General features: G+C 45.9%; 1 protein-coding gene across 1 annotated transcript in view; it reads right to left on the reverse strand.

The window, feature by feature from the left end:
- Positions 1-7623: 7623 nt before the first annotated feature.
- Positions 7624-20594, reverse strand: part of SVEP1 (sushi, von Willebrand factor type A, EGF and pentraxin domain containing 1) — a 121436-nt gene continuing 108465 nt past the window's right edge. The window contains exons 45-48 of the mRNA XM_037373777.1: positions 20238-20333; positions 15036-15131; positions 12172-12265; positions 7624-10149 (exon numbers count right to left, since the gene is read on the reverse strand). Coding sequence (XP_037229674.1) covers positions 10119-10149; positions 12172-12265; positions 15036-15131; positions 20238-20333 — 317 coding nt within the window. The 3' untranslated portion in view covers positions 7624-10118. The remainder of the gene's footprint in view (positions 10150-12171; positions 12266-15035; positions 15132-20237; positions 20334-20594) is intronic.

The following is a 20594-nucleotide window of genomic DNA, read 5'->3' on the forward strand; positions in this document are numbered from 1 at the left end:
TAGTTCATGTGATGGGATATATCAGCCATGAAGGTTTTCTCATAGCAGATATTTTCTGGATTAAGTGATGCCCAAGTCCAATGGGAATTTTTGGGGTGTGGGGCAATGTGGAAAATCCAGTTGTGCTCTTTGCTGTCCTTCGACAGGTATTCACTGCGGGTGTTGTTTCCTGCTCCAGCCCACTGATGCCTCATATGGAATCTGATCCTGGGTTTAATTTGAATTTCATTAAATCCCACAGAAGGGTCTTTGTCCAACTCCAAACACCAATTGCCAGAAATATCTGCAGCTGCTTTTGGGACCAAAGACACCCACTGGTGATGAGAACAGGGCTAAGGGAGATGGTGTGCCTGAGCACATCTCAAACCTCAAAAAAATGATGGGGTGCTGAGTCTTTTCCTGTCAAACTGGGAGCCTGAATCTGGCATCAGTGAAGGAGAGCTCTTGTGCAAACCTGCACCCTCACCTGCACCTGAACAAAGAAGTTTGGCTGGAACTCAGGAAAAAAAAGAGTGTTTATGACCTTTGGCAGAAGGGGCAGGCAACTCTGGAGGACTACAAGGGTGTCATGGGGTTATGCAAGGAGGAAGTTAGAGGGGCCAAAGCACAGCCAGAACTTAACCTGGCTGCTGCTGTAAAAGACAATAAAAAAATGTTTCTATAAATACATTAGAAACAAAAGGAGGGCCAAGGAGAATCTCCATCATATACTGGATGCAGGCAGAAACACAATGACAAAGGATGAGGAAAAGGCTGAGGTAATTAACGCCACCTCTGCCTCAGTCTTTAATAGTACAGGTCAGTTGTTCTCCAGGTGCCAGCCCCCTGAGCTGGAAGACAGCGACACGGAGCAGAATGAAGCCCCCATAATCCAAAGGGAAATGACAGGCGACCTGCTACACCATTTGGACACACGTAAGTGTATGGGGCTGGGTGGAATCTACTCGAGGGTACTGAGGGAGCTGGTGGAACTGCTCACCAAACCACTTTCCATCATTTATCAACAGTCCTGGCTAACTGGGGAGGTCCCAGTTGCTGCAGGTTGGCAAACGTGACACCCATCTGCAAGAAGGCCAGGAAGGAGGATCCAGGGAACCCCAGCCTGGCCTCGCTGCTGGGGAAGGTTATGGAGCAGATCATCCCGAGTGCCATCACACAACACATGCAGGACAACGGGGGGATCAGGCCTACTGAGCATGGGGTTATGAAAGGCAGGTGCTGCCCGACGAACCTGATCTCCTTCTATGACAAGGCGACCCAGCTAGTGGATGAGGGAAAGGCTGTGGATGGTGTCTACCTGAGTTTAGTCAAGCCTTTGACACAGTCACCCACAGCATTCTCCTGGAGACACTGGCTGCTCGGGGCTGGGATGGGTGTGCTGTATGCTGGATTAGAAGCTGGCTAGGTGGCTGAACCCGCAGGGTGGTGGTGAACAGAGTTACATCATGCTGCTATCTGGTCACAGGTGGTGTTCCCCAGGGCTCGGTAATGGGGCCAGTGCTGTTTAATATCTTTATCGACGATCTGGATGAGGGGATCGAGTGCACCCTCAGCCAGTTTGCAGATGACACCAAGCTGGGGGGAGTGCTGACCTGCCTGAGGGCAGGAGGCTCTGCAGAGGGACCTGGGCAGGCTGGAGCGATGGGCCCAGGCCAGTCGTGTGAGGTTCAGCAGGGCTCAGTGCCGGGTCCTGCCCTTGGGTCACACCAGCCCCACGCAGCGCTACAGGCTGGGGCAGAGCGGCTGGAAAGGGCCTGGTGGGAAAGGGCCTGGGGGTGCTGGGTGACGGCCGGCTGGGCAGGAGCCAGCAGTGTGCCCAGGGGGCCCAGGCGGCCAGCAGCACCCTGGCTGGTGTCCCCAGCAGTGTGGCCAGCAGGACCAGGGCAGTGACCGTCCCCCTGCACTGGGCACTGCTGAGGCCGCCCCTCGAACCCTGTGTTCAGGTTTGGGCCCCTCTCTGCAAGAGGGACGTAGAGGGGCTGCAGCGTGTCCAGAGACGGGCAGCGGGGATGGGGAAGGGGCTGGGGCACAGGTCTGGTGAGGAGCCGCTGAAGGAACTGGGGTTGTTTAGCTTGGAGAAGAGGCAGCTCAGGGGGGATCTTACTGCTCTCTACAGCTGCCTGACAGGAGGCTGTAGGCAGGTGGGGGTCAGTCTCCTCTCCCAAGTAACAAGTGACGGGACAATAGGAAATGACCTCAAGTTGCACCAGGGGAGGTTTAGATTCGATATTAAGAAAAATATCTTCACTGAAAGGGTGTTGAAGCATTAGAACAGGCTGCCCAGGGAGGTGGTGGAATCATCATCCCCAGAGTTGTTTAGGAAACATGTAGATGCGGTGCTTAAGGATATGGTTTAGTGGTGGACTTGGCAGTCCTGGATTAATGGTTGCACTGAATGACCTTAAAAGTCTTTTCCAACATAAATGATTCTATGATTCACTTTTGCTGCTCAGCTTTATCTCTGTTGCCCTAAGGCCCTGTTATTAATTCTTCTTGCAAACGTAGGTGGATGGATATGGCTCCTTGTTTTAATCCTCCGTGCTTAAGTGTTTGGTGGTTTCCAAAGTGCCAGTGTCAGTGTAGCCTGAGTCACATACCCCCAGGCAGACTGTCTGCATTCACTACTTTTGCATCTTTCTGTGAATAACCTGAAAGACTCAACTGCCCTTCCCTCTGCTGCTCCCCCTGCCCCGCCCCGCCCCACCCCCCCTCCGGTAGTTTCTTGAGAACAGAAATAAAATAAACTTTTTGGAGCAAGCTCTCTGGACTGTACAATGTGTTCATCATGCTGTATCACACCTAGTTTTACACTAAGTAAACTGATGAATTCCAGGATTTTCTCAGAGAGAGCCTAGCTAACAGGTATCCCAAAAAACTCATATGCTTTTTGGTGCAATGGAATACCTGCTTCACTTGTCTTCAGTCCTGTTTCTTTGTATATCCCCAGAGGCACACTGAGCGACTCCTCTCAGACATGGCATTTATACATGACAGCCACTTGTGTCTGGCTTGGGCAGTCCTGCCAGGCATGACATCAGGAGCACCCCATACTTTCAGAACATTTAGGTTGCAAAGTTGCACTCTGAGCAGGAGGGAAAAGCTAGAGCCCAGGCTCTCAACAGAAGCAGGCTTTCCGAGTTGTGCTGTGCAGCATGATCTTTGGTGGCACAAGCAGGGTCTGCTCCCCATGCCTGGCTGTATTTATCTTTGCTTATTTATCTGCCATTTCAGAGCCCTGCACCTCCAGCCAATTCCTCCTGCTGTGCAGAAGCCAGCTGCCAGAAGCCACTTGCTTCATATGCCAGCACACACAGGAATGGCAGCAACATTATCTCACTGGTGCTGGCCAGACAGAAATCATAACCTTGCTGGCACCAAAACAGAGATGAACCAAAACCCACACAGGCTCTGTTGCTGCACCACTGCTGTGCTGCGGGCTGGTCTTTATTTTGCTCTTCTCTCTCATGCCTCGAACTCTGCCAGTGTTGCTTCTTCCCAAGCAGGAAACCCACACCCAGTGAGGGTGGGAATAGCTAGGACACCAGCATGCCTTCACACCTCCCTCCCTCCCTCCCTCCCCAGGGGCACATTTGTTTTGGGTTTTTTGCTCAGGAAGCACTGACTTATCATTTCTAACTTTAATTTCATGTCATTTCCCTTAATATGATTATCCTTCTGTTATGTAATTTATTTCCACAGGTGCTTACAGCACCTCCCTGCTTATTAGCAGCAGGATTAATTAATGAGCTGTTTATCCCTTACCCCACATTGTTAACCAAGCTATTTAATAAAATCAAATCAGACATCTGGCCTAGCAACACCTGACTGGGCATCTGCCTCTTTTATCAACCTTCTGCATTCAGGTGACAGCAAATACCCAGTGCCAGGCACTTAGTAGCCATCTCACCAGTGTCTGCAGGGCAGGCACAGTTTTTTGTATTTATTATAATCCCATAATGACTAAGGCTGCAGTCCAGAAAAGCGCTTAAACTTGTTTTTAACTGCATAGGTGCAGCTAAGTACTCTTAATGGCTGTATGACATGAATATATACTTAAGTGCTTTCTGAACTGCAGCTTTATTGATGTTTCTGTTGTTGTCATACCACATGGTCTCCCATTTTGCCATCCCATTTTTCCAGCATGGCAAAAGGGTATTTGCAGGGTGCTCCCCTTACCAGAATTCCTCAAATGCCCTGTCTTGGGTCACATGGGTCTGGAGATGTGCCCAGGCTCTCCCCAGGCAGAGCTTTGGGGCTGCTCCTGTTCGACACTGCCAGTAACAACTGCAGGCATTTTTTCCCCCACCTCTCTCCCAGGGGGTGGGAGATGACCCTTCCTGGGCTCCCATGCCTGGTGCCTGCCATTAGTGCTTGGCTACACCCCTCTTCTCCTGGAGTGGACAGGCAGCAGCAGAGCCAGGACAAGGCCCCAATGCAAGGTTTTGGTTTTGGCAGAGGGTGCTGCAAACCTGGAGTTTGCCTGGGGAATCAGCTGGGGATGGCCGTGCAGCCTGGCTTTGATGCTCTGTGTGGCTTGGAAGCTCCCAGTTGACATTATAGCCTTCCAGTAACAGGCAAGAGCAGTAATTCCCTTTATAATTCCCTTGGTGCTCAGCAATATTTGAGACCAGCCTACTGTGCATGCATGAGGTGGGCAGGGTGTCTGCACATCACTGGACTCCTGTTCCCTCCTGTACTAGCCCAGGACTCTGCTCATGGCCATATCTATCAGGCAGCAGCCCTGTGCTCGGAGCTGTGCAAGCACAGATGCAGAAATCCGTTGTGAGTCATACCAGTGGAGCCGGTGCCAGGGAAAAGGGAGATCCCAGTCTGCTGCGGAACAGGGGGAGAGGGAGCAGCATCTTCTCCCCACCTATTGCAAGCTGATCTGGATACGCCTCTGGTCCATGCTTTAGGTATCTGCCTGGAAAATGCAAGGGCCAGCCTCCATCCCAGGCAGCTGCAAGCATTGCCTGTATCTGTAAACTAAGAAGCACGGTCAGGGAGTACAAGAGGAAGGGGGCAGCAAGGCAAGGCAGCAGCAGCTGGAGGAGTGCTCAGTTCCACAGGGCTGCCGCTGTGTGCTTCCAGCCCTGCCTGCACCAGCAGTTGCACAGCTTAATCACCCTGCACACTGTGCCTCCTCCCTGCCAGTGAGGCTGCTGGTTTCATGCCAAATGAGTTCACTTCTGATTTGGCTGCAAAAATCTTGAGGCTCCTTTTCCAACAGAAACTTAAATATTACAGCCAGGATATTGAAAACAAAGCAAAATAAATGGACTATGCTGAGGAAGCAGCTAGGAGGGGAAAGAAGGGGAAAGGAGGGGAAGGCATGGCCAAGGGCCAACTGGGAAAGCCCTGGATTTGTTCACAGGGCTTGGATGAGGAGGAAGTGCAGTGGTTGTTCTTTGCCACCTGGTTGCATAAGGACAGGCTGATTTCCTGAGGTTGCTGGGATGAAATACAGTAAAATCATCATCAAGGAGAGAAGAGTGCTGGGCAGCGGCACATGATCAGTCCTCACCATGCTCCTGGCCTGCCAGGTGATGCAGGTGAGGAGCATCACAGAGCCAACCCATCCCTCCCCAGAAGGCTCTGGTGCATGCAGCCATGCATGCAGGCTCTGGGTGCAACCAGCACTGGCACTGGTCTGGGCTGGCTGACGTTGTCATAGCCTCAAATCTTCTGGAGATAAAGAGGGGATTCACATTTCCAGGATGATCTACTCAGCAGCTGTTGCTTGCAAACAACAATATGAAGGAAGAAGATTTACCTTTACCTGAGACTTGACTGGGAAGATTAAGGGTAGTGCTGGTCCACTGGGCTAGCAATGAGGTCTGTGGATGACATCTGCAGAAGGGCTACCATTAATAATGATGGTAAGACCTAAATCTCATCTCTCTGCTTTCATGTGCAGCACCTTGGTGGAAAAGGAAGGGCTCAACTGGCCCATAAAATAGGAAGACTTGAAGTGACTTTCTTACAGTGAGACAGACTGCCACTGGCTGGGAGAGACTCAGTGTCCTATCCACTAGGCCATGTATGGTGCTTCATGTAGCACAAAGTGATCATGCTGGTCCATTCACGTGAGTAATGTCCAGCAGGATGGACCAGCTTGCACCAAAGAACCTTATCAATCAGGTTGTGAAAAGAATCAGCTTTTATAGTGCTTTGAGCTCATCTAGGAGAGGTGACAAGCACACAGACCTTGATATTAGCAGGCACTAGCAACACATCAGCCTAGAAAGCAAGCGTAATAGAAGTGCAGTCCTGGTTTTGGGAGAGGAGCTTGTTGTACATGGAATCGATATGTGAAGTGCTCTGCTTCATGTGCACGAGTGGAAATAACCTTGGAGAAAGAGATCAATAATGGTGCTGTATATTCCACCTGGCTTGCCTCTGGGTACTGTAATGCATTCTTCAGTGCTAGCATGCGTGGTCAGGGTATGTTCTCCCAGAAAAGCATCTGCAGTGCAGTAAAAGCAGCAGGGATCTTTTCTGCAGTGAAGATCCAAACTGCTCTAAGACAAGCCTGAGATGCACAAACTGTTCTTGCACTGAGATACAAAACAGATCAGTGCTCAAACTGTCCTCACAGTGAAAGGTAACTCCTCACAGTAACAACCACTGTCACACACTAACCCTGTCCAGCGATCACCTGAGATCAGAGCTGACACTTGTACCTTTACCACTGTACTTCCAAGACCAAAGAGACTTAGATGTCAGCAGACTCCCTTCAGCTTTACAGCTTGTTCAGTTATCATGGCAACAAGGACAGGGCCAGGGAAAAAGCCCCATTCTTACCATGCTTTCTCTTAAATAAATCAGGGCTCTGTGTTTCTGCAGTCTACGCAACATCTGAGTCCACGTGCAAAGGCAGCCCAGATGTTTCCACTCAGGATTATTACCAGTATTTGCAGGATTGTAAATCTGAGATGTAAATTTGCATCTTTTCTATCACACGCACATCAAATTTCAGGGCTTCATTAACAGCACTGTCTGTAACCTCACACCATCTTTTGGGCTGGTGGCTTTTGGGGAGGCTTTGAGACACTGATCGCTGTTTGAACGTCGAAGTTACCTCTGTCTATCAAAACATTGAAAGGCTTACTAATGTTACCTTCAAAACTCCCATACCCTAAATATTTTGACTGCTGTGTCATATATGCTCCTTGTTTGGAGGAGTGGTGGCTGAGTTACAAAGTTTTCTTTCTGCAGTACTCCATTTCTCACCTCAATTGTCTTTGAATATAGGTGTCTCCATAGCTTTAAAAATTCTAGTATGGGTGCCGAATAAAACAAGCCGTATCTTCATCTGGTCTGAGCAGTGAGTGAAACAGGTTTTAATGTACCTGTTTATGTCAGTGGTGAATTTAGCCCTTATAGGTTTTAGAATATGCTCTAGCAGCAGAAAGAATTTGAAAAATTACGTGCTAACTGCATTCTTACCCGAAGATCAAACCTGGATGAATCCAGCACATCCTTTTAAGATTCCTGGCAATTATTTTGTCTTTTCCCTTGAGTGGAGTTCCCTTTCCCTAATACTCAGGCTTTGCCAGCAGGTCCTGAAGGGCAGGTCAAGATTTTTTGTTGCAAGTCATTAAGAATGCAATGTTGCCTCTATATGGGTACTAAACACGGTGCAACTTTATTTACAGTGTAAAGTGCATCACACAGAAGTTGTTTAAAACACACAACAAGCAGTGACATAAATGACAATACAGTACTGGGTAGGGAGGGGAGAGTGTTCCAGCAAGTATCAAAACATCATAAACAGCACTAATGTAACAGCCTCTAGTTTCAGCTACTCTGTCCTACCACCACATCTCCTTATGAAACATGTTGACTGGATTGGTCCCAGGATTCCATGTACTAGTCACTAGTGTGAAGCTGGACTGCTAAAAGACATTCTGCAGCCCTGAAGTCTCCAAAAATGTCCTGCCAGCTCTAAGCACTGTCATCACCACTGGTGTTCTGCTCTGGAGATCACCAGGGCAGACTGAGGGCACACACCAGGGAAGCACACTGGAAAAGGGACCAAAACACGAGAGTGACATACAAACAAAGATCTGCTTTTCTCACCCATGCACTCTTTCCTTTGAGAAGTCCTGTGTTGCTCACTGCTGTTAAGGCAGCAATGAGGTTAAGGAACAAAGTGCCTACAAATGGTGGTGACTACAGGTTGAAATGCAGACATTATTTAATGAACACTAACTTCAGTCAAAGCTGTAAACATTGATGGCTGTGGAGCTGGGAGACAAGAAGATTGTTGCTACGTGCTAGCAGAGTCCATTAGAAAAAGAAGGTTGTGGGAGCTGAAACAACCAGATTGTTGCAGCTCCCCCTGGGAAGGATTCTACATTCACATTAATCTGATCCCCTAATGACTCCTATTCTTTACCTATCTGTTTTTCTTTTAATTGGCTGAAAGTTCTTACTGACTCACAAATTTGCTTGTTTCTTTCTTGCGCATTTCTGGTCTTGGGCTAACAGCCATCAATTATGTGTCAGTGTTTACTAGTGCCCTGGTGTGGGCTCATTTTGGTGTCATCCCATTTTCCTGTGTCCAAGTTCATGCATTCATAAAAGGAAGGTAAACCTATAACGGGGGAGGAGTTGGGCAGGTTGTGCACACTCTTAATCTGCAGGGTAACTAAGCAGGAATGCTACAGAAGGTAAAATTTATTGCTCCTTCTTCCCAGTGCTGCCTGCAAGTCATGCTTTTCTGTTATTACTGGGAAAAATGGAGTTTCTGATCAATGACTCTTAGGTTCTCACTCTAACATCTTCTCTTATAGATCAGACTTTTTGCTCACTGACTATAATTACCAAACACTTGACCTCAAAAAATGTGTGTGACTTCCATCTTGTAATCCCACCATGCTGCTTAATTGTAGGTAAATCTTAGCATCTCAATTCATTAGTGCATGACTTAATGACAGCATTCAGGTGTGTGTTATCCTCAAATGCAATGGGATCAACGGTTTGAGAAAAGAGAAATCTGACAGCCTGTGTGCTCTCAGTGTTTCTCACTCAGCTAAGCATTTTTGCCTAAGCATGTACTCAAAAGAGGCCTTTTCCAGTTGTCTGAGGGGTCTGCATAAAACAAATACAACTTTTCTGTAGGCAAATAGCAAAGTTTCACCTGTAAACATAACTGGTGCCTTCTCTCTCCGTCTTAGGGGCAGTCTAGTTTTGGGACTCAAACCCTATGTATCAAAAACATTCACCTAGCTGACAGCTGCTAGACATGTATTTCTTAATTTACACAAGAAAAGGATGGTGGTGAGTCCCACAGCAAGTGGGAAGCACAAGTTTCAGTTGTCTGCCTGCTTCCCACTGCTGGATCCTGGATTATTCAGCTTTAGAGCTACACCTGAACTGCCCATAATCCAAAAGGCCTTGTGGGCTCAACTTTGTCCATCGTTCCCTAAATGACATGAAGTTCTCTTATCTCTTTTACATTTTTGACTATTTTACCGGTAAATCTCAGGTAAAATTCATTCTGATGCCTTCTATTAAGTCACTCACCAATGATGTTAATGTCACATAATACACATTACAGAATCTTCTTCTTATGCCCACCAGAACCTGTAGTTACAACATGGACTTTATCACATGTGTTTCTAATTTACATCAACATGAGTTCAGAAACAGGCCCATTGCAAAGTTTAGCAGCTCTGTTAGCCTTGCTTAACTATTCTTTACTGTTGAGTTGCTGGACAGCAGTATGATCTGGCAGATGGTAACCAGAATTGCCACATTCTGTTTAATCACAGTTGGCAGTATAATATGGTTTAATTAGCTTACTACATGTAAGAAATGGGAGGGACTTCACTTTACACAACCACTTCCTCAGTGGACAGTAGAAATCTTAACGTTTGTATGTGTATGTTGCATGTGTAGCAGCATATATTTGATAATACTTTTGTAAATGAAAAATACAGAGGATTTCTTTAAAAATGAAAAGGTATAGTAAAAGTGTATCACAAAATAAAATACAAAACAAGGGAGCTGGGGGGAGGTATGCAATGGATTTGATTTACAATGCATTAGATTCCAAGCCCTGGTGCCTAGGCTGAAGAAAGATATCTGAATGTAGAACTGCTGCTCTGATGTTAAAAGGGGTAGAATCCAGCCTTCCGTTTCCTGTGTAAAAAAACCCCAAAGAAAATAAAATCATATTACTGAACATACCAAACAAGATCAACAGTGAGGCACAAGAGGATGGTGTCTGAAGTACACCAGGATTAGAGTGCAAAAGCTCAAGGCGGCCTATTGAGAAGGGAAGTGGGGGGGTGTTGGGAATAGAGATACCTTGCATTTAATGTAAATCATGACTCATCACAGGGTGGCTTGGAGCTAATCCTGTCCTGGATGCTGATAAAAGCTTTGGGCCCTTTCAGCTTCCCCTTATAAATTACACCTAGTTAACCTGCAACAGCAAATCTTTGCTATCATGGCACCTACTCCTGTTCTGGCTGTATTGTTTTTGAGTCCTCAGAATAGTATTGTACCCCACAAAGGCCCACCAGTGCTGAAGCCAGAGTTTAACAAAACACCAAACAGATCTCAGTGCTTGATTCTGTCCCCTGCTCTCCACCCTCCCAGTTTTGTGTGGAAAACTTCCTCTCAAACAGCTCCTGGATGGATGAGCTGCTGGACTGCAAGCCTGTAAGGTTAATGATCCACCTTCTTTCAGGCTTCACAATGCTGCACAGAGCTGTGGATTTGGACAAAGGAACCCCAAAACCAACATGAGTTCAGTTTGGTAACAGACTGAAACTTTACTTTGCCTCGGAGATAAACTCTGTTTCTGGCTGCTAAATCCACTGGATTTGGGCTTCTCTGCTTCATGTCCTAAATGGAAATACTACCAGACTTTAGATGTGTCGCTTTCAGTCTAAAGCAGGATACTGTTAGTACATTTAAGTTGCTTCAGTTAGGCATATATAATCACAGCTGACAAATGAAAACTATTCTGGACAATGTAATTTCTCAAGCATCTTTTCTGCAGCTTTAAGATACACAGTGTATCAGAAAGACAGGGAAGAATGTCTGTCACTACCTGTCCAGAAGGAAGACTAGAAAAAATGTACAATTTAACAGGCTTTGTCTGTATCCCAGAGAAAAACACTAATATTCAGCTGTTATTTATTTAACTTTCTAGGATAATGACCAATGCATTCAATAGGAGCCTATGTGAGTTGAGGTATAAATATTTTTATTAGCATGTGTTTCATAGCTTCATTAATATTTCATACACGGAGCAGGAGAACTTATGCTGTATATTTTGTTATTGTGTCTGATTCCTGACCACAACAACATCATCACCATTCCACCTGCCTCCCCTCTTCAGGGTTGTAAGTGGGTCTTAATGGCAGCATGAAATGAAACAGGTTTCCAGAGAAAAACTGAGTCCTGTTCAGACTGTCCCTGAAGCCAATCACCCAAACTTCACAAGCTTACTTCAAAAAACCAAAGCTACAATTAAGACTTATAAATGCTGCCTTGCATGTTGATGGGGCTCACTGATTTGAAAACGTAGTCCGCTATTTGCCGCATTAGACATGAATCAGCAAACCAAAACACAAGCACTGGTAACACTCTTCTAAAAGAGAGCACATATGAACCAGATCTAAGACCAGTCCTTGGGGCTCTTGATACATGGACTGCACCGCCAGATGAACTGGGACTCGACTCAGAGGCACTGTGTTCAAGTGATTACACCACTCAACACTAGGTGTAAAATGAACTATTATTTATAACATCTGTGGCATGACCCTAATCTTAAACCTGGACCCACCTGAGGTACATGCAGTTCAGAAAGAACACTTGTACACAGTAGGCCACCCAAATTTCCTGAAGAACATTCTGTATTACACCACAACAAACACTGTCATTTGCATCATTAGAAATAAGGCTAAACCTCGCAGGTTTGCCTGTCTCCTTACATATAAATGTACCATTTTCTGAGCTTTCTAGAAGTCTGGCAATCATTTTGCAGAGTAGTCTTTAAGGTCTTTCCAGGCTGTCCACAAATGACGAGCCATCCAACGACTACTGATTTATAGGATCTACATTTTTCTCCAAATGTGCAAAATTAATTGCATATTCTTCAGATTTAGTGTGATTCAGCCTAGCTATGGGACAGTGCTCAGCAACACTTACCTAGAGCAGTCATGTCCAGTCCATGATGAGGGACAATAGCACCGATTTGGTCGTATGCACTTCCCACCGTTTAAGCAAGGCAGCTGGCAAACAGCTGCATAGAAATACACACACGTAAGAGACGCATTAATGAGCACACCCACAACAAGCTAAGGAACAAAGCACTGAAAATCCAGCCTGCACTATTCTGTTAAGAATGAACTACTCTCAAAACTACAATAATAAACATCAGCTGTCAGTCTGCCGTAAAAGACAGTTTGTTCTGGAAAGTGCAGCCTTAGAAGCACATCTCTGCTGTACGTCATTTGACCCTCTCTGCTGCTTTTGCCACCTGCTACAGTGTATAACCCGCATGAAACAGACAGTATATTATTTTATGTTGCCTTAAAAACTCTGTTCTTTCTGTCTCAAGTTGAAGCAAGTGGAGGAACTAGAAGAGCAGAGTCAGAAGACCAACAGGAGAGTAGGCCTTATTTCTAGGAAGAAAATGTGGGTGTTTATTTGAAAGGAATGTGATGGTTAAGCGTACTCAGGACAAGCAGACACCAAGCATGGTAAAACGGTACAGAAAGTGGCAGCATAAACAGAGAAAGTAAAGGTCAGAAAGCCATTTACAGGTCAATGGCAGGCAAGCAGTAAGACTTTACACAATGGCACCTGTATACAGTCAAGGAAAGGAAGCACAGAACATCAGTACATTCCTGAAAGAAACTGGATAGCCATAAGAGATGTTACTAGGTGGAACAGGACATGTGAACTAGAGAACAAACACTAGCCTGCCTGATAGGGTTGTGCCATGCCAGCTGTGAAATGGCCACATCTGCACAGCCACATCCACACAGCCTAACCCAAGAATATCAAGTAACCAAACAAAAGTCAAACCTTCAAGTCTTCCTATCAATTTTGAGACTGGAAGACAAAGCATCATACAATTTACAGAACAGATTTAGAGATCACTTAGTGATGTCCTTCAAATGCAGACATTTGTATCACAGGAAAGCTGAAATACGTTAAGTCTTTTAAGCAGGTAATGCTATATCTAGAGAATGGACCTAAAGATACCAGTGAGGACAAATGCTGCGTAATACTTTTCGAAGGAATATCTATCAGGAAACACTGATAAAATGGAATTACAGGAAACGGAACTGAACAACCACAGGAATGTGAAAGGATACGGAAATACACTACTCTGATTCCTCCGGGCCAAACATCAACAAACAATGGCAGGAGGTTATAGAGATGGACCATCCCTGTGACATTAAGTGCACCAAATCTGCTGTGTTGAAAATGACTTCTGATTCTGGAATGAAGCATGTGAATGAAACATCTTTAGCTCTTTCTTTATGCACATCATTATTCCTGTGGGACCAGTAGTTAATCCAAATATTTCTCATTTCACTTTGCTCTGTCATGGCAAAAGGTCAAACCCAGTAAGTAAAATGAGAACTGGTTTAATAGCTTCATAAGCAGTGGCTATGAGCTATTATGAACAGGCTTTGGCACAGATGCACTTGTTCACTAGAACTTTTTCTTTAGCAACTGAAAAGCATATCAGCCTGAACAGATTTGAATGGCTGGTCCAAAAGTGAAGAAGTCATTTATCCTCCTCTACTACCTATGCTGTTATAGTTGCAAAGTTTGTGAAATATGAGAAGAAATGATACAAGTGCTAGGCAAGTGTCCCTTTAAAAGACAGCAGTTCTGAGTGGCACTGTTCATTCTGGAATTTCAATTTGCTGAAGGACAGTTGGGTTTGCAGTGTGTCACAGAGCTTAACGCCCCGACTCACTATTCTTATCAGATGAACAAATAATATGAGCGTTCATTAACAAAAGCATGAAATCCTCCTCCAGTTCACCCAACCAGCCACTCCAAAGTCTTGCGGGAAGGCAAAACCGGGCTTTCACATTAAGGTCCTGTCAACAATCAGTTAAGGTGCACCTGGACAATAAAAATACAGCGCACAAACCATAAAACAATTTAAAAAATATTTAATATGAGATTAGATAATGATGGAAAGACATTTCAATCATCACTCAAATACTATGAGTTTTACTGTCTATTTACAGAGGGACAAGCCTTTCAAAAATTGGTTAGTCTTGATGTGGAACCATATATCCCAAACCTGGGTTCAAATATTATCCCTAACTGCAAACCAGCCTCATCTGACACAAGCTGACTTGCCAGAACACAGGTCTGGAGCCTAGAATCACTCCCCTCGCTGTTTTGGTGTGCTACATGCCCTTCAGCCTTGGTTAGGTGCAAGTGAGAGATCTAGTAAAATGCAGAGCGTGTTGCGTTTGTTCAGAGAATGTAGATGATACCTGATGTAAGGTACCTACATACCATGTACACAGTACCTTACATGGGTACCACATACCCATTAAACTCAGACATCTTTAAACAAATCCTTGCACTGCTCAGAACTCAAGCAGTATGTGGGAAGCCCCCAAAGTAGACAGCTATGCGGTGAAAAACCTCTATAGTACCTGCAGCTTGTTTGTGAGTTGTGGTGATCTGCATGTGCTGAAGATGAAAATAAAATTCAAACTCTTCTTGGAATGGACAATCTAGTTTTATTCTGTTTGGAAATACTCTCCTCTCTGCTTTTTGCAGAGAGCACTCCTGTGAAGGCTGTCTGTCCTTTCTGGGAGCAAACTCTTCCGAGGATTTGAAAGACTCATCAGGGACTACTTGGAAAATAGTCTGCAGCTGGGGACAGTAAATCCTCCAGGAATATTATTGCAGGCCTGGGTTTTCCTATGAGAAGCTTAGTAGTTCTACAGAGTCCTTAGTGAACTGTGCTAGGTATTGACAGCAGTCACAAAAAGCGAGAAAAAAAATGCAGGTGAAAGGAGTTTTACCTATATGGCAGCGTGATCCAGTCCATCCAGCGGGGCAGTCACACTTGTAAGGGGCCACACAGCGACCTCCATTGAGACATGGCAGAATGCATATCGCTAAGGGGAGAAGAGAACCAGTGAAAAGAATTACCTCCATGAAAACAAAGAATAAAGTGTGCAAGAAAAGAACTTACATTTAATTAGAAACTCTTACTGTCCCTTGACTGTTTGCATGCAGTATCAGCAGAGCCGAGTAGCATCTACCCACAAGGCACGAGCAACAAATACAACTGGCATAACTGCCAGAAACGAGAAGGAATGATGACAAACAAATGCACAGACTGGTGCAGTTGCTAGAGTCCTTCAGATGCCTGTAGGCTCTGTGCTCACTGGAAATGAGCAGAGCTGTTTGCTTGCTTCTCATGCATAATGCCCACAGACACTACCCACTTCTGTGATGGTGGCTAACAAACCCAGTTCATGCTTTAATTACAAAAAACTGGATTGTTTGTCGATTCCCTGGGGTCCCAAAATGTAACATGCAAAACGTGTTCATCTATGCACTACCCATAGAAAAGCACTTGATCTGGGCCCATGAAAACATGCTGAGGCAGGTGACACCACAAGCCTGCCACAGAAAGACAGCTTTGGTATAAGGCATTTTGGATGCAACAGATTGGCTGTGGCTGGAAACTCTGGGGAGGGAACAAAGCAGCTACCAAGCAGCTGATGGCCTTTGGACTGAGCACCAATCAAGCTATACTGCTTCTGTGAGCAGATCTACACACTTGTCCAATGTGCACAATTTCACGACTTAAGCACCTTTACAAAACTGCCACCTCTGCTACCCTAACTGAATGAAGTACTACTTGTGTGAAGATGCTCTAAGAAGAGCAACAGTTGAGCTGGGTCTCAAATTTGGACCCCTAAGTAGCACTTCCAATGGAGTTTCATACTGGGAGGGTGGATGGGGGGCTGTGGGGGACCGGTGCAGGGGTTCTTCCTTTTCTGCTGCATAGCAGAGGTCAAGCTGAGCAGGTACAGTCAGCCTGGATAAGAAAAGAATAGCGGACTTCCACAGAGCTCACAGGACTAAGCCATATCAACAGTAATTATCTATGTCATTAAACTAGTAATGCCTGTTTTTTAGAGTGGTCAGGCCTCTCTCAGGAAGATGAATCTATCTTGCTATCTGTGAAATGCACTGTGAACTACTAGGTGACCGAATTTTGTCAGAGCTGAGTGGTCTCAGTGTGGCCTGATCCTGACAGATCATAGGATGGTTTGGGTTAGAAAAGACATCTCGTCCCAGCCCCTCTGCCATGGGCAGGGACACCTTCCGCTAGACCAGGCTCCTCAAAGCCCCATCCAGCCTGGCCTTGAACATGTCCAGGGATGGAGCATGCACAGCTGCTCTGGGCAACCTGTGCCAGTGTCTCGCCACCCTCACAGTAAATAGTTTCTTCCCAATAACTAATCTAAATCTACCCTCTTTCAGCTTAAAACCATTCCCCCTTGTCCTATTACAAGCCCTTGTAAAAAGTCCCTCTCCAGTTTTCCTGTAGGCCCCCTTTAGGTACTGCAAGGCTGCTATAAGGTCTCCTCAGACCCTTCTCCAGGCTGAACAAGACCAGCTCTCTCAGCCTGTCTTCATAGCAGAGGTGCTCCAGCCCTCTGATCGCTTTCATGGCCCTCCTCTGGACTCCCTCCAGCAGGTCCATGTCTTTCTTATGCCAAGGGCCCCAGAGCTGGACACAGAACTCCAGGTGGGTTCTCATGAGAGCAGAGTAGAAGGGGAGAATCACCTCCCTTGACCTGCTGGCCATGCTGCTTGTGATGCAGCCCAGGAGACGGTTGGCTTTCTGGGCTGCAAACGCACATCGCTGGGTCATGTTGAGCTTCTTGTCCACCAGTACCGCCAGCTCCTCAGGGCTGCTCTCAATGCAGTCTCTGCTCAGCCTGTATTGATACTGAGGGTTGCCCCGAACCAGGTACAGGACCTCATACTTGGCTTTGCTGAACTTCATGATGTTCACACAGGCTCACCTCTCAAGCCTGTCAAGGTCCCTCTGGATGGCAACGCTTCCCTCCAGTGTGTCAACAGCACTACACAGCTTGGTGTTGTCAGCAAACCTGCTAAGGGTGCACTCCATCCCACTGTCCCTCTTGCTCACAAAGATGTTAAACAGCGCTGGTCCCACCACAGACCCTTGAGGAACACCACTCATCACTGGTCTCCACTCGGACACTGAGCCATTGACCACAACTCTTTGAGTGCAACCATCCAGTGGTCCATCCATCAAATCCATGTTTCTCTAGTTTAGAGACAAGGATGTTGTACGGGACAGCATCAAATGCTTTGCATAAGTCCGGGTAGATGACATCAGTCACTCTTCCCTTATTCACCCATACTGTAATCCCATTGTAGAATGCCACCAGATTTGTCAGGCATGACTTGCCCTTAGTGAAGCCATGTTGGCTGTCAAAAATCACCTCCTTATTTTCCATGTGCCTTAGCACAGTTTCCAGGAGGATCTGCTCCATGATCTTGCTGGGCACAGAGGTGAGACTGGCCTGTAGTTCCCTAGGTCTTCTCTTCTTCTCTTTTTAAAAATGGGGGCTATGTTTCCCTGTTTGAAGTCAGTGGGAACTTCACTGGACTGCTACAACTTCTCAAATATGATGGATAGTGGCTTAGCCACTTCATCTGTCAGTTCCCTCAGGACATACAGATGCACCTCATCGGGACCCATGGACTGGTGTACCTTCGGGTTCCTTAAATGGTCTCAAACCTCATCTTGTCCTACAGTGGGTGGTTCTTCATTCTCCCAGTCCCTGCCTTTGCCTTCTGCAACTTGGGACAGTGTGGCTGAAGAGCTTGCTGGTGAAGACCAAGGCAAAAAAGTTGTTCAGTACCTCAGCCTCCTCCACATCCTGGGTAATCAGGTCTCTTGTTTCCTTCTGGAGAGGACCCATGTTTTCCTTAGTTTTCCTTTTATCACCAGCGTACCTGTGGGAGCTTTTCTTGTTGCCCTTGATATCCCTGGCCAGATTTAATTCTATCAGGGCTTTAGCTTTCCTAACCTGATCCCTGGCTGCTTGGACACTTTCTCTCTATTCTTCCCAGGCTACCTGTCCTTGCTTCCACCCCCCGTAAGCTTCCTCTTTGTGTTTGACTTTGTCCAGGAGCTCCTTGTTCATCCATGCAGGCCTCCTGGTGTTTTTGCCCGACTTCCTCTTTGCTGGGGTGCATCGCTGCTGGGCTTGGAGAAATCTGAGTATTAACCAGATTTCTTGGGCCCCTCTTTGCTCCAGGGCTCTATCCTATGGGCCCTCTACCAAGCAGATCCCTGAAGAGGCCAAGGTTTGCTCTCCTGAAGTCCAGGGTTGCAAACTTGCTGTGTGCCCTCCTCACTGCCCTAAAGATCTTGAACTCCACCATTTCATGGTCACTGCAGCCAAGGCTGCCCTTGAGCTTCACATTCCCCACCAGCCCCTCCTTGGTGGTGAGAACAAGGTCCAAGATCGCACCTCTCCTCGTTGGCTCCTCTATCACTTGCAGAAGGAACACTTGGATCTGTGCTCAATGCTAGGACTCAAAAATCCCTTTGACTTCCACAGCAGGTCCTCAACTTCAAATATTAAACTTATCTTTTCTGTTCACTGGTGCACCTTGTTTGACAAATAATGCTGGAAAACTGAGGTGGCACTAACCAGTTGTGGGAATCCTTTTCCTCTCTCCTCAATACCTATGCTAAAGTGAAAAAAAAAAAAAAAAAGAGAGAGCTAGTGCCTGTATCCGCATGAAGAGTGATCTGGCTTGTCAGCTGTCTGTTCACTTTCCTCATACAGGAAAACAGGGTCTGAAATGGGCTGACAGAACAAAAAGGCTGGGGGCATAAAATATATCCTCTGGTCCTGAAGTATACATTAGAATATCATTACTAATGGTAAGGTAAGGAAATCAACGGTGGCATACAAAACCCACAATTCTGCCAGACACAGGGCTCAGTCCTCTTCTGCTGACACTGGGATACATGCAGGGCTGCGCTTGCATGTCTGGCTGTGGTGGTACTGAGAGGCATAGGAACAGCAAAAGAAGGGCTATGTGAATGCACCATGTAGGTGGAGTTTCTGTAAATGCAGAAGGACAAAACTTGCCAGATCTCTTCTCCTCATTCTGTATCCACAGCTAACTTGTGCCATGTGGAACTGACACTGCCACAGAGAAGACCTGAAAGCTGCAGAGGCAGATTCAGAGGACCGTTTTCAGATGTGATACATCTACCTAGCAAAATGCTTGAACCACATTCCTCTCCAAGAACTACAGGAGGAGGTGCCACATATTTTTGTAGATCTCCATGTACACTCACAGCCAGGGACAGTGACACCACCTCAGCTACATGTTGGACACACGAAAGCTTTATGTCAAGGCTAAATACTTTTCTATCCACACAGACCCATGCCTAACTATGTGTGCAGTCATAAGGCTTCTCATACAGCAGCTATGGCAGCATGAAAGGGTTAGCCCTCTCAAATTCCTTGTACTAAAACCATCACAAAGAAGATGGGAAACACAGCACAAACCCGCATCCCCAGTGTTCCTCAGGAAATCTCAGAGAGACTCAAGAGTCAGATTTGGCTCTTTTCAATCAGAATAGATCCAGTTCTCTAACTATTCAGGGATCCAGGCAAGGCAAGACCAGGCCAGAATTTGTGGGGTACAGGTACACAGGTCAGGAAGGACAGCATGGAAAAGGTGACACAACTGTATTATTTGACCATTAATTGATCAGGTTTATAACCAGAGACTGATAGAAAAGGAAGCCAAGAAACAAATGCAGTCACCAGCAGAACACACATCTTTTCTGTTCCAGCCCATTTTCCCCCCTGAAACTATCATGTATTGCTATTAGAACCAGACTTCAGAGCACTGAAGCAGGCTGTTCTTCAACCATAGTGAAAGAGCACCCACAAACAAAATTGCATCAACTAAAAAAAGTGCTTGTTTTGGTTTGGAGATGTCAGGTGATGGTTTTTTGTCTAGAAACAAGCAAGAAGTTGGCCTTTTTACTCCCTCTAATTCATCAAGCAGAATAAAGCAATGATTTTTATGTTTTTCGTTCTTATGCCTTTGTAATTTTCCTACCTGGTTCACTGCACTAAATTCACTTGTCTTACCTACAACACACTTAGAACTATGCTTAGGGATGATGTACATACGCTCTTCACAGAGACGACCCATCCAGCCATTTGGACATGAGCAGGCATTTGGTCGCTCACAGATGCCACCATTCTGACATGGGAACCGACAGACAGCTGAAAACAATAAAATTTCATTACAAACTCAAGATGGTTCATTAGAAGCATAATAATTCAGTATCTTGCACAGATCTGTGCAGTTGTAAAGTTTAGAGTAGAACAAACAAAGGTAGTGAATTATAGAAACATCGTTGTGATTTCAAGGGCTACATTGTTTTCTGGCTCTGTGTGTCTAAGTACTGTGAGCAAGAGTATGACAATATCAAGAGAATCAAAAATTGTCCATGGCAAGAATGAAAACTTAAAAGTTTTTAGTAC

The sequence above is a fragment of the Falco rusticolus genome, chromosome Z (assembly GCF_015220075.1).
Source record: "Falco rusticolus isolate bFalRus1 chromosome Z, bFalRus1.pri, whole genome shotgun sequence".
Taxonomy (NCBI): domain Eukaryota; kingdom Metazoa; phylum Chordata; class Aves; order Falconiformes; family Falconidae; genus Falco; species Falco rusticolus.